Genomic DNA, 11,774 nt, shown 5'->3' with positions numbered 1-11,774 from the left:
TGAAGGGGCAAAGACAAAGGTGAGGGTTGGAAGGGGGATGTCGGACGCTTTTAGTGTTAAGGTAGGAGTGCATCAAGGATCAGTGTTATCACCGTTTCTGTTTGCAATTGTGATGGATGTTGTGTGTGGAAACATAATGGAGGGGTTGTTATTTGAGATTTTGTATGCAGATGATTTAGTCTTGATGGCTGATAGCATGGAAGAATTGCAGTTAAAATTTGACAGATGGAAAAGTGTTATTGAAAAGAAAGGGTTAAAAGTTAATATTGGTAAGACGAAGGTAATGGTGAGTGGGGAAGGTGGGGAGCGAGTGATAAGTAAAATAGACCCCTGTGGGGTATATGACAGGAGAGTGAAGGCTAACTTAGTATTGTGTATAGGATGTCAGAAATGGGTGCATAAGAGATGTAGTGGTGTGAGGGTGGCACTGAAAAAGGTGGAAGGCACGTTCAAATGTAAGAAATGTGTTCATGGTGTGATTAATAGGACGGACGCGAGGACGGGGTTGAGTAGTGGTATTGAAAGAGTGGAAAGCTTTGTTTACTTAGGAGATAAGCTGAATGCGGATGGAGGATGTTTGAGCGCAGTTACGGCTAGAGTTCGTGTGGGATGGATGAAATTTAGGGAACTGGGTGGGGTATTATGTGGAAAGAAATGGTCAGTGAAGATGAAAGGGAGGGTATATAAAGCATGTGTGAGAGCAGAGATGGTATATGGTGGTGAAACTTGGGTGTTGAGGAGAGAGGAAAGTGTACTGCAGAAGGCTGAAAGAGCTATGGTGAGGATGATGTGTGGGGTTTAAGTGAAGCATAGGAGAAGTAGTACAGAGCTGATGTCACTGATGGGACTGAATGAGGACATTGTGACATTGATAAGGAGATCGAGATTGCGGTGGTATGGACATGTGTTGAGAAGGGATGAAAGGGTCGGGATTAGGCGAGTGTTGGAGTTCGAGGTTGAAGGAGTGGTAGGAAGGGGTCGTCCGCGATTGGGATGGAGAGAGCAGGTGGAGAAGGACAGGGTGAAAGCGGGGTTGCGTGATACTGAGGCGAGTGACAGATGTGGATGGCGTCGAGGGGTATTTCGGTTAGGTAGCCAAACGGCAACCCCCGATCTCGGAAAAATGTCGTCTAAACGTGTGTTGTTGCTCTTGTTGTTTGGTGTAACAGGTGTTTGTGCGAAATGGCTTATCTCTATAACCGAACCTATCAAGTTTTTTACAATGACAAATTTTCAGACGTTGTTAAAATAGTTTGTGGTGTGCCGCAGGGATCTCTGTTAGGACCAATTCTGTTTGTTTATATACAGCTGAAGTTTTGGAAATAATTCAGTCATATGGTCTTATTAGTCATTCATATGCTGATGACATTCAGATAATAGCTTCCAGTAAGTCAGAATCAATTCAGATTGTAATTAATAACTTAGTTACATGCCCGAAGAAAATTGATGTCTGGATGTCATTGAATCGTCTGCAAGTGTACTGCAGAAGACTGAAAGAGCTATGGTGAGGATGATGTGTGGGGTTAAAGTGAAGGATAGGAGGAGTAGTACAGAGCTGATGTCAATGATGGGACTGAATGAGGACATTGTGACATTGATAAGGAGATCGAGATTGCGGTGGTATGGACATGTGTTGAGAAGGGATGAAAGGGTCGGGATTAGGCGAGCGTTGGAGTTCGAGGTTGAAGGAGTGGTAGGAAGGGGTCGTCCGCGATTGGGATGGAGAGAGCAGGTGGAGAAGGACAGGGTGAAAGCGGGGTTGCGTGATACTGAGGCGAGTGACAGATGTGGATGGCGTCGAGGGGTATTTCGGTTTCATCATAGGTAGCCAAACGGCAACCCCCGATCTCTCGGGGAAAATGCCGTCTAAACGTGTGTTGTTGTTGTATGTCATTGAATCGTCTCAAATGAAACCAATCAAAGATTCAGTTTTTTCCGGTCGGCACTTGGCAACAGCTGCTCAAAATGAATATAAATTCAATTGATGTTAATGGAGAAAATATAAAATTTTGTAATGAAGTGTCTAATCAGGGATGTATTTTAGGTTCAAGATTATCAATGAAGAATCTTTTTAAAATGCTTTCCTTATCGTTTACCTACCACTTGCAAAGGTTTTATTGTGTTCGCAAATCGTAAGACAGGTCTACAATGCAAACTCTGATACATGCATTCATTCACTCGCGATTGGACTATTGCAACAGCCTGTTTTATGGTCTTCCGGATAAATCAGTTGCGATTCTTCAGTCTATTTAAAATAGATAGAGCAGCTAAAACTGTTGTAGTTGCCTTAAAGTCTGATTATGCAATACCAATTTTAAATGATCTTTACTGTTTAAATGTTCAGAAAAGAATAATTTTTAAAATATGTTCCTTGATGTACAAGGCATCAAATGGATACCTGCCTCAGTATTTAATGGAGAAGTTTGACTGAAAATCAACTGTTGTAAAAGACATTCATTTGAGGTCTCATGATGTAAATCTGATGGCCATTAATCGGCCACAATTGAATATAGGAGCAAGAAGCAGTATCTGTTGCTGGGCCGACTCTTTGGAATGCGCTACCAAAGTCATTGATGAAACCTGAATCGAGTGTTGATAAATTTAAAAAAAGTTTAATAATATACTTGTTTTCGATTTAATTGTGTTTATTATTTTGCTGTTTTAGTAATTTTTTCCATTGTGAACTTTTGTATGAATTTTATGAGGGCGTTTTTGAAAAACTTTTAAATTGGCACTATATTAAATTTTCTGCAATAATATATATATATATATTGGATTAAGACTGTAAGAAATGCAATTATTGGTGAAAATCACAGCATGTTCGGCGTTAGTTAACTTCAAATTTAACTTATCGATTTTTCTAACGGTTGATCGTAAAACATTTTCAATGTTTCTTTTGTTCAAAACCAAAATTTTTGTTTATTTCATGCATGATAGAACAGAAAAGCTTTATTCGGTATTCCTATACCATTTTCGGTGTTCAAATGGATATGTTTTGGTTGTGCCCAGATGCTCAAATATTTTTGTACTGTGCCTATTTATTGATTCCTTGTTTGTTCAAAGTGAATATTTAGTTTTACAATCTTCAACGTCGTAAAATATATTTTATTACGTGTTTTCATCATCGATAAATATAACACTTTTACGTGTTTTCATTATCGATGATTCTTCTGTTTCTAAATTTATTGGTAGAAAGAATTCCAATTGCCCGTTGTTGAATATTTATTATCGGATGTCTTTGTTCTGTGAGTATTGATTCGGCTAGTTGTAAATTATAATGGTTGTTATTGTAATGTAAGATTTCCACATTGTGGTCCAAGATTTGTCTAGCAATTTTAGTTTTGTGTTTCTCTTTTATGTGATTCTTTATATCGCCGGTTTGTACGTGCATCCTGAGTCTTCTCGATAACTTGGTCGTCGTCATACTAATATATTCAGATTTATGGTGCCCCCACTCACCAATATTACATTCGAACAAATATATTAGATGGCTATGATTCATTATCATTTCTGGTTTACTAGTGCAGTTGTTTTTTATAATATATTATAAAAATCATATGTCAACCGCTTTCGAACAGGACGAAAAAATTATGAAAAGAATCATTAAAAAAATGAATGATAGTATTAAACTACGAATATACTATTCCAACCAAAGAACGTGATGAAGGACAACTGCACGTAGAGAGAAATAACTGTACCCTACAAGTTCAAGGAGTCGGTTATAAAATTATTTTTGTGTTGTTGTCAAGAATTTAGCTGGTTATTGGAGTTGCATGTGTTGATTGCAAATGAGATTTGATGTCTCCTCATTGTATATGCATTGTGAGACGTCTTGATAGTGAAGTGGTTGTAACACCAATATCCGAATGTTGTTGACGCGCATAGTCGTCATATATATATATATATATATTTCTTATACAGAAAAACCTTAATCTGTATAATGGTAATTCTGTATGAAAATCCTTTACCATTTTCAATGTAGGATGTTATCAAATATTAATTGTATCTTATATATATTTATATCTGTGCGTTCCTACTAAGTATATATAAGATATAACCAATATTTGATAACTCTACATTATATATGGTAAGGGATTACCGAAGAAAAATCATTTTTTCTGTATAAGATATGATGAATTAAAGAGTGATGATTGATTGAGTGATTGATGAATTGATGAATTAACCCTTATACTCATTAGCCACCAACTCCTATCAACAAAATTGAAGCATCGCAACCCGCAAAACAAGAACCATCCTGTCACAGCTCTGCTGTGGCCACGCCACTCACCCCAATAGTTACCTCAGCCGCATAAATGATACCATCCTCGACCAATGCTGCCTCTGTTACTCACCCAACCATACTACCCAACATTTTTTTAACTGCCCTGCCAATCCCACCCCTTCTCATCACCGCCGACCTTTGGGCGGATCCGGTGGCCGTGGCTCGATTTCTGAATATTTAAATTAAATAACTAGGCGCTCCCTCAGTTGACCTACAACAGCAGCATAAACATCATTGGTACGTTGACATTCCACACTTCACGTATCATTTTCGTTGTAATCTTAAGTTGATAACATGTCTTCAACATGTTCGCTAGCTCTTTGTTTGCTTAATAATTTCTACGAGACTTACAGTCTTCAAACTTATGCTTGAGTACATATCTTATCTGCACGTTGCATATGGATACTACTAACGTACCATAAAATTTCACATTCAAGAAGCCATCTTAACTTAGTTTAAAAAAATTTTTTTTTCATAAAATATATCAACACCACGTTTTTTCACAATTGTATTGATTTTATTTTACATTGAAAACAATATTATTATATTTTTAGTGATAAAGAAAGCGATCGTTTTTATGTTGCTCTCTACAAAAAGATGTTAGACCATGAACTGCCAACTTCGAACAAACTTCCTTTGTTTCTTAATATTCTTTACAAAAGCATGAAAAAGGATCACATTGAAATAAGAGTAATGGTTAGCAATAATTTTGATAATGGTAATTGATTAAATGTATAATGATAGTATCTTTGTTGACATTAAGGATAATAAATGAATGAGGGTTATTAGCATTAAATTGAGTGAAAGGAATGTCATTAATATTTGAACGAAACGTACTGATTACTTTGAGTCATTTTGTACAAATTCTTGACTTATAACAGTTTGACGTAACTTAACGATTGGATCATATAAATTACTAATAAAAATGTTATATGCTTCATAGGCATTTGTTAAGAGGCTGCTTCAAGTGTGTCAATTCATGAGTCCATCAATGATTTGCAGTTCGTTGTATTTACTGTCACAACTAGCCAGTGAAAAGTCTTCTGTTTTCAAATTCTGCAAAGAAAATGAGGTTTACATTAATACTTTTTTATCTTCTATAATACATCCATGTCAAACTCGGAGCGGCTTACACGTTATTTTAAACTTATAATTAAATTTTCATGCCACGAAGGCACATTTCCACACAACCACAACATGACGCACATACGCATTATGCTGGGGTATGCGTATGATGGTCTTCTAGTTTCGAACAGACAGTATTCAAATCATGCCATGACGCAGCGCAAAACATGGCATTTCTACGGACCGATTTTGGCCATATATTGATATTGACGCTTTTGTTCAATGCATTTTTTGCATATTGTTATTTGATCAAAAAATGTATTTCATTCAAAATTAAATCTGTCTTTAAAAAATTTGTGAGACTTCATTATCAATTTTGGTATTGTAAAGTTTAAATCAATGCATATTTGCTGCGCTGATATTTGTCACCAACTTATAAAATTTCTTATCAATAATCACTCATTATGTCGTTATAAGAAACGTTTTTGGATATTTAATGTACTGATATAAACGACAATATAATATTTTTCTTGTCCGGATTTTAAGGCACGTTGATCAAGAACTTTAGAATAGGAATGATATTAATAGGATAGTATCGTTTTTATTATTAGAAATTATAAAATGAAGAAAAGTTGTGACCAGGTAAGAAGGGTGATTGAAGATATGCTAAAATGTATGCTTAATATGACTGACTAAAACTGAAGTAACACGTCATAATTTTAAGATTTATAAACGGAATTTAAATTATTTTTAACATGATTTCCACAAATTTAACAGGAAACAGATGATGATGAAAGTTGCGATAATAACGAAAGTAAGGAAACAATGGTTCAACATATGGATGCTGGTTATGAAAAAGTCGAAACAAATGTTTTGAATAAGAGATCACCAACTTCGTTTAAATCGTCATGGATGCACAAGACGAATAGTAATTGTAGGGGTTATTTAGCGTTATTTTGTTAATTTTTAACTTTACACTGTTTGTTCTGCACTTTTAATAATTTTTCAAATAACCAACATCCATTGCAGTGTTGTCAAATGTCTATGATCCGCTACATCGAAACCCAGCTTTCTGTAGGGCTGATATGGACTGTTTGTGGGAATTGAATATTTTTTTGTACCATTATCATCCAACAGTTGTTATCTTTGCCAAATCAATAGTTAATGTAAGTAATTTTTTATGAATATTTTCTGTCGTTTATCAGTTAAATCTATCGTTCGTTTGTTCATAGAAATTTGACATCACTAATGTTGCTATTGTGCATTGACATTCCTGTTAGATGTTATCTGTTATATTAATGATTTTAAGGCGTTTTTGTTATTTCTCATTTGTTACGAGAATTATAACTTTAAAGAGTAAAATGTAATGAAACAGTAAAAACCAGTAAAACTAGTTTGAAAATATTATTTCCATTATTCAACCGTATAGCCACCACGCTGGACTAGGTGCTCCAACCATTGAACCATTACGTTCAATGGTTGGAGCACCTACGTTCAACCAAGTCATACCCATGGAAGCTGAAAAGCAATATTCATCGAGAAAAATTTCAACAGATTGTCGCCTTGATGGTGACACTTGATGGTGGAATGACAGTGTACAAAATGCAATAGCTGAAAAGAAAGTTGCATACAAGCAATGGCAAAAATCAGTCTGTTGATGACCATAAAATTTTCCGTGAGAAGAACAACTATGGAAGACGTCAAGTTGCACTGGCTCGGACAGATCAGTGCAGAGAGTGGCTCACTAAAAGCAAAGGTGAACAAATGAAATCTCTGTATCGTATAGCAAAACAAGCAAAGCGTACGAAAAAAGACATAGTTGGTGCCTCATGTATCACAAACGACAAAAATGAGATGGTTCTTGAACAAGATGAGATCAAGCTACAGTAGAGAGAATACTTCAACCGTCTGTTGAACGAAACAAATTCCATCAATGTTAACTTTGACGCTCCACCCATCGAAGGTCCGATTCCAGACATCACTGTAGAGAAGCTTGCAGAAGCTCTGAAAACTATGAAGGATGGAAAGGCAGCAGGGCCCTCTGGACTCACAAATGACATTATCAAAGCATCTGGTACTGCAGGTATCCAAATGTTACTACAATTTTGCCGTGAAGTGTGGAGAAATTGCTCAATGCCGACTGAATGGAACTATAGCATGACAGTCCCGCTATACAAAGGCAAAGGTGATCCATTGAACTGTTCATCATATCGAGGTATATGTCTGTTAGAACACTCCCTGAAAATTGTCGAGAAAGTCATTGAGAGAAGATTAACGTCGTGAATCACAATCGGAAATTATCAATTTGGTTTTCTAGCGGGGAAATCAACAATTGATGCAATTCACATCCTTCGGCAACTGCAAGAGAAGTACCTCGCAAAGCATCAACAACTATCACACATTTTTGTAGACCTTGAAAAAGCATTTGATCGAGTTCCCCGTGTAGCAATCAGGTGGAGTCTACGTCGACAACTCATTCCAGAATATCTTGTTCGACTTGTGATGGAAATGTATACGAACACTAAGATTCTTGTCAGCCCAACGTGTAATAGGTTCTTTACGGCTTCTATCAAAAGACTTGAAATTTGATGTGTAGAAACAGAAAATAAGCTTTATTGATATTCAATTAAATCGAAATAGAATACAAATTAACAAAATATTGTTCAATTATTAAGTTAATGTGTGTATTGTCGTTTGGGGTGACAAACGTGCTTTATTACTACGGTATAGACTGTCACGTTGTTGTGCGAGTGTTGTTGTTGGAATAACTGACGCCACGACGTTGCTGGATAAGGGTTGTTGTAGCTGTGGTGGATGTTACCCTGACGCTGTTGGGTTGGAGTTGTTGTTGAAATAACTGAAACTACGACACTATTGTGTTGGAGCTGTTGTTGAAATAACTGGTTGTTGTAGTTGTGGTGGTTGTTACCACGACGCTGTTGTGTTGGAGTTGTTGTTGAAATAACTGACACCACGACACTGTTGTGTTGGAGCTGTTGTTGACTCCGCTACTGCTACCTGCCACCAATTATCATTATTATTCCTATTAACGACGTTCCAGTTAGACTTTTGACTGACAACGTCCTACCGCCAAACCTACTACCAAACGTTTTAATTCCAAATTAAAACAATAATTACTAAAATGCAAAGTTCCACCGTCTACTATCAACCAAGAGTTAAACTACGCCGTTCAGACCCAATGATTCTCCTATTATCGCCTTTTTATATTTTTTTTTTTGCAATTCGGCAACCCAGTTAAGATTAAATCATGAGGCGCCGCATGCTAACCTCAACCTGTGACACAACGGTTGGAAACACAGATGCATTTGACATTGGCGTTGGAGTTCACCAAGGCTCGATACTCAGTTCTGAGTATAACGCACTAGTGACTTTTGGAATCTAGCATATGCTGATGATATCGTTTTAACAGCCACGTCTGAGCAGAATGCAGCACAGATATTTGAAGATTGGAACACCAGACTCGCCGATCATGGATTCAAAGTCAACATCAGCAAAACCAAAGCAATGAACACTGGTGAACCCATCCAATCCACAGCTATGGACGATGGCCCTGTTCAGTTTGTAAAGCAGGTGTAGGTAACAATTCAATCAAGTGTCATCAGTGTAACCAGTGGTGTCAAAAACGTTGTTCAAAAATGATTGGTACTTTATCTAATGTGTCCAATTTTGTTTGTCCTGCTTGCATCAATCCACAACAACAAATTCGAAATAGCACTGTTTTTGAAGCCATTAAAATAGAGAAAGTCACATCGTTTCAATATCCAGGGGATGTTCTGGATTGTACTGGAACAGCTGAAGCTGACGTTCAAGCACGCATACGTGCAGCCTGGAATAAATGGCATCTTCTTGCCTCTATATTGATGCGGCGTGACATCCCACTACCACTACAATCAAGACTTTATAAATCTGTGATACGTCCGGTTTTGTTATATGGTGCAGAAACATGGCCAATGACAGCCAAACTGGAACAACAACTTCAACGAATCGACATGAAAATGCTCCGATGGATGCAACGAATTAGTTTGAAGGACCAAATCAAATTTACCGAAATCCTGCGTCGTGCTGGTTTAGATGATATAAAGGACGAATGCCGGCAACACCGTCTGCGGTGGTTTGGTCATGTCAAACGAAGTGGTAACAGTGCCATAACTTCTCTTGCAGATGTTGAAGTATATGACACACGTCCCAAAGGCCGTCCAAAGAAGTCCTGGTCGCAAACAATCGAGCAAGTCATGAAAGCTCTAAATTTAAATGAAATGGATACAACTGATCGTCTAATTTGGCGTAAAAAGTTGATGGCAAAGAATACAACGTCCTACCTCGGGAAACCGGGTCTCTGGACGCAAAACGAAGATTGATTGATTGATTTATTAGTCACCACGCTGGACTAGGTGCTCCAACCATTGAACCATTACGCTCTTGTTTTTTTTATATATTGTTTTCTTATAAAGTAAAACGACTAATTTCGGAACAGAAAACTTAAACCGAGATAAAGTTTGGCATACATAACAAAAATATACAAAATATTATACAAAATATACTCTCTTATATGTGTTTATGTTTATATTCATCACGATTTCACATTTTTATTTGTTATGATAATTCAACCATAAAAGGGAGAAAAAATTGATTACTCTGGTGATCCTCTTGAAAATTACGCTTTCAAAAAATTCCTCGACCGATTTATATGCAAAAATCCAAAAAAAGTGCACGAGGGACCTAATGGTTAGTTTATGTGCATGGTAATTTTTTTATAAATTACATTTAATGAACAACAAATATGTATAAGGAAGTATTTATTTACTATATTGTTGCGCATAGTTAATCAAGTTTTGGTGTGTATATTGTGCATGTACCAACAAACAAACTTTTTTAGGCTAAACAGATTTATTCCTAGATGCTATAAAACGTTATTAAATCAACTTAGTAAACCTATATTTTGAAAATGTTACACTTTTTCCAGAAAACCAGCCATTGAAAGAATCCATTAAGTAAGATTTCAATATTTGTAATAAATTAGGGTCCATAATTTGCTGTGACTACAAATTTGATATGACAATAAACGTTGTTAGATTAATAAATGGTTGTTAATTTGTTTCAGATTGGAAAGCGAAAATTGTGATATAGCAGAGAGCGAGGATTGTCAGGTTGCAGATCAAGAAGAAGACTGTGTTGATGACGATGAAGATATTGATGATGATGGAAAATTTGATGAAGAAGAAGTTGACTTTGGGAAGGATTTTAAAGATGAATTCAAAGATTTAATTGCTAGTGACATCGATAATGAAACTTTAATGGATGAAGATGAGAGTAATGATAAAGTGCAAGCTGCTGGAGAATATTTAAGAGAAATAGAAAGTTCAGACGAAGAGTCAAGTAATAATGAGGACAATGAGGATATTGATGACCAAACTCTGGGAAGATATACTGATAAAGGTTTTTTAATTAAGTTTAAATTTTAACAAAAACACAATTTTTGGTGTAATACGCATCCATAAAACATGTTTTTTGAGATCTTTTTTTACATTTTACTATTTTTAAGTTGATTTTTTAAATTTTTAGTGTTGAAACAAATGAAATGGGAAGAAGGAAACGAAAAAGTTTGGAGCAAAAAGCATCGAATTCACAGAAAAAGGAGCAATAATACCAATTACTTGCGAAAAAATATCCAAAAGGAATTTTGTAAAAATAAAAGGTTCAAGAGATAATTAAGCATGCTTTTAATTTGCTTTCATAATTGATGTTTTTATGGTTTAAAAAATTTTCGTAATAAACTTTTTTGCCTGAATGTTTTCAATGTTTACTTGTTCTAACCACTTTCATATACCGACCGTTAAATATACATTTTAAAAACACTTAATAATTACTATTTTCTACATGAACATAATTATTTTTTATTTTTATTATTTAAATGATTTATTTAATTTCCCCTTGCTTCTCTACGTCAACCTTTTTAAAGCAATTTTCACCACGAGTGGTTAGGAAGCAAAGATTTGGATTGATTAATGGAGAGGAGTATTACTTTGGTCCCGATTGTCATGCTGTTGGACCGCACATCCATATTTTAGGCATGTGACGAGTTGCTATAAATATCTTCTTCTGCCACTGGGATCTGGTGGTAAGCTCGTACTAGATCTAATCTCGTAAACTACCGCACCCATTCCAGACTGTGAATGATATCGTGAATTTGTAGAACCGGATATCGATCAGGTATGGTAACGTTGTTGAAAGCCCGGTAGTCTCTGCATGGTGTCAAACCCCTGATGATTTTGCCAACATATCAAGTTGTGATGCTCAAGGACAGTTTGACGGTCTAATGATTCCGAGCTGAAACGTGTTTGAACTCGGCTTTGGCCGCTCGTAACTTCTCTGGATACAATCATCGTGAGACTGTATGATGTGGTGA

General features: G+C 36.1%; 1 protein-coding gene across 1 annotated transcript in view; it reads left to right on the top strand.

Moving 5' to 3' along the window:
• HELRODRAFT_182310 (hypothetical protein) overlaps window positions 1-11,076 on the top strand; it is a gene marked incomplete at both ends in the record, with an annotated part of 14,556 nt that extends 3,480 nt beyond the window's left edge. The window contains 8 exons of the mRNA XM_009032587.1: window positions 4,837-4,978; window positions 5,226-5,354; window positions 6,125-6,287; window positions 6,377-6,513; window positions 9,985-10,093; window positions 10,332-10,359; window positions 10,470-10,804; window positions 10,931-11,076. Coding sequence (XP_009030835.1) covers window positions 4,837-4,978; window positions 5,226-5,354; window positions 6,125-6,287; window positions 6,377-6,513; window positions 9,985-10,093; window positions 10,332-10,359; window positions 10,470-10,804; window positions 10,931-11,076 — 1,189 coding nt within the window. The remainder of the gene's footprint in view (window positions 1-4,836; window positions 4,979-5,225; window positions 5,355-6,124; window positions 6,288-6,376; window positions 6,514-9,984; window positions 10,094-10,331; window positions 10,360-10,469; window positions 10,805-10,930) is intronic.
• Window positions 11,077-11,774: the final 698 nt, after the last annotated feature.

This window comes from Helobdella robusta, assembly GCF_000326865.2.
Source record: "Helobdella robusta unplaced genomic scaffold HELROscaffold_84, whole genome shotgun sequence".
Classification (NCBI taxonomy): domain Eukaryota; kingdom Metazoa; phylum Annelida; class Clitellata; order Rhynchobdellida; family Glossiphoniidae; genus Helobdella; species Helobdella robusta.
This window is presented reverse-complemented; position numbering and strand designations above follow the sequence as displayed.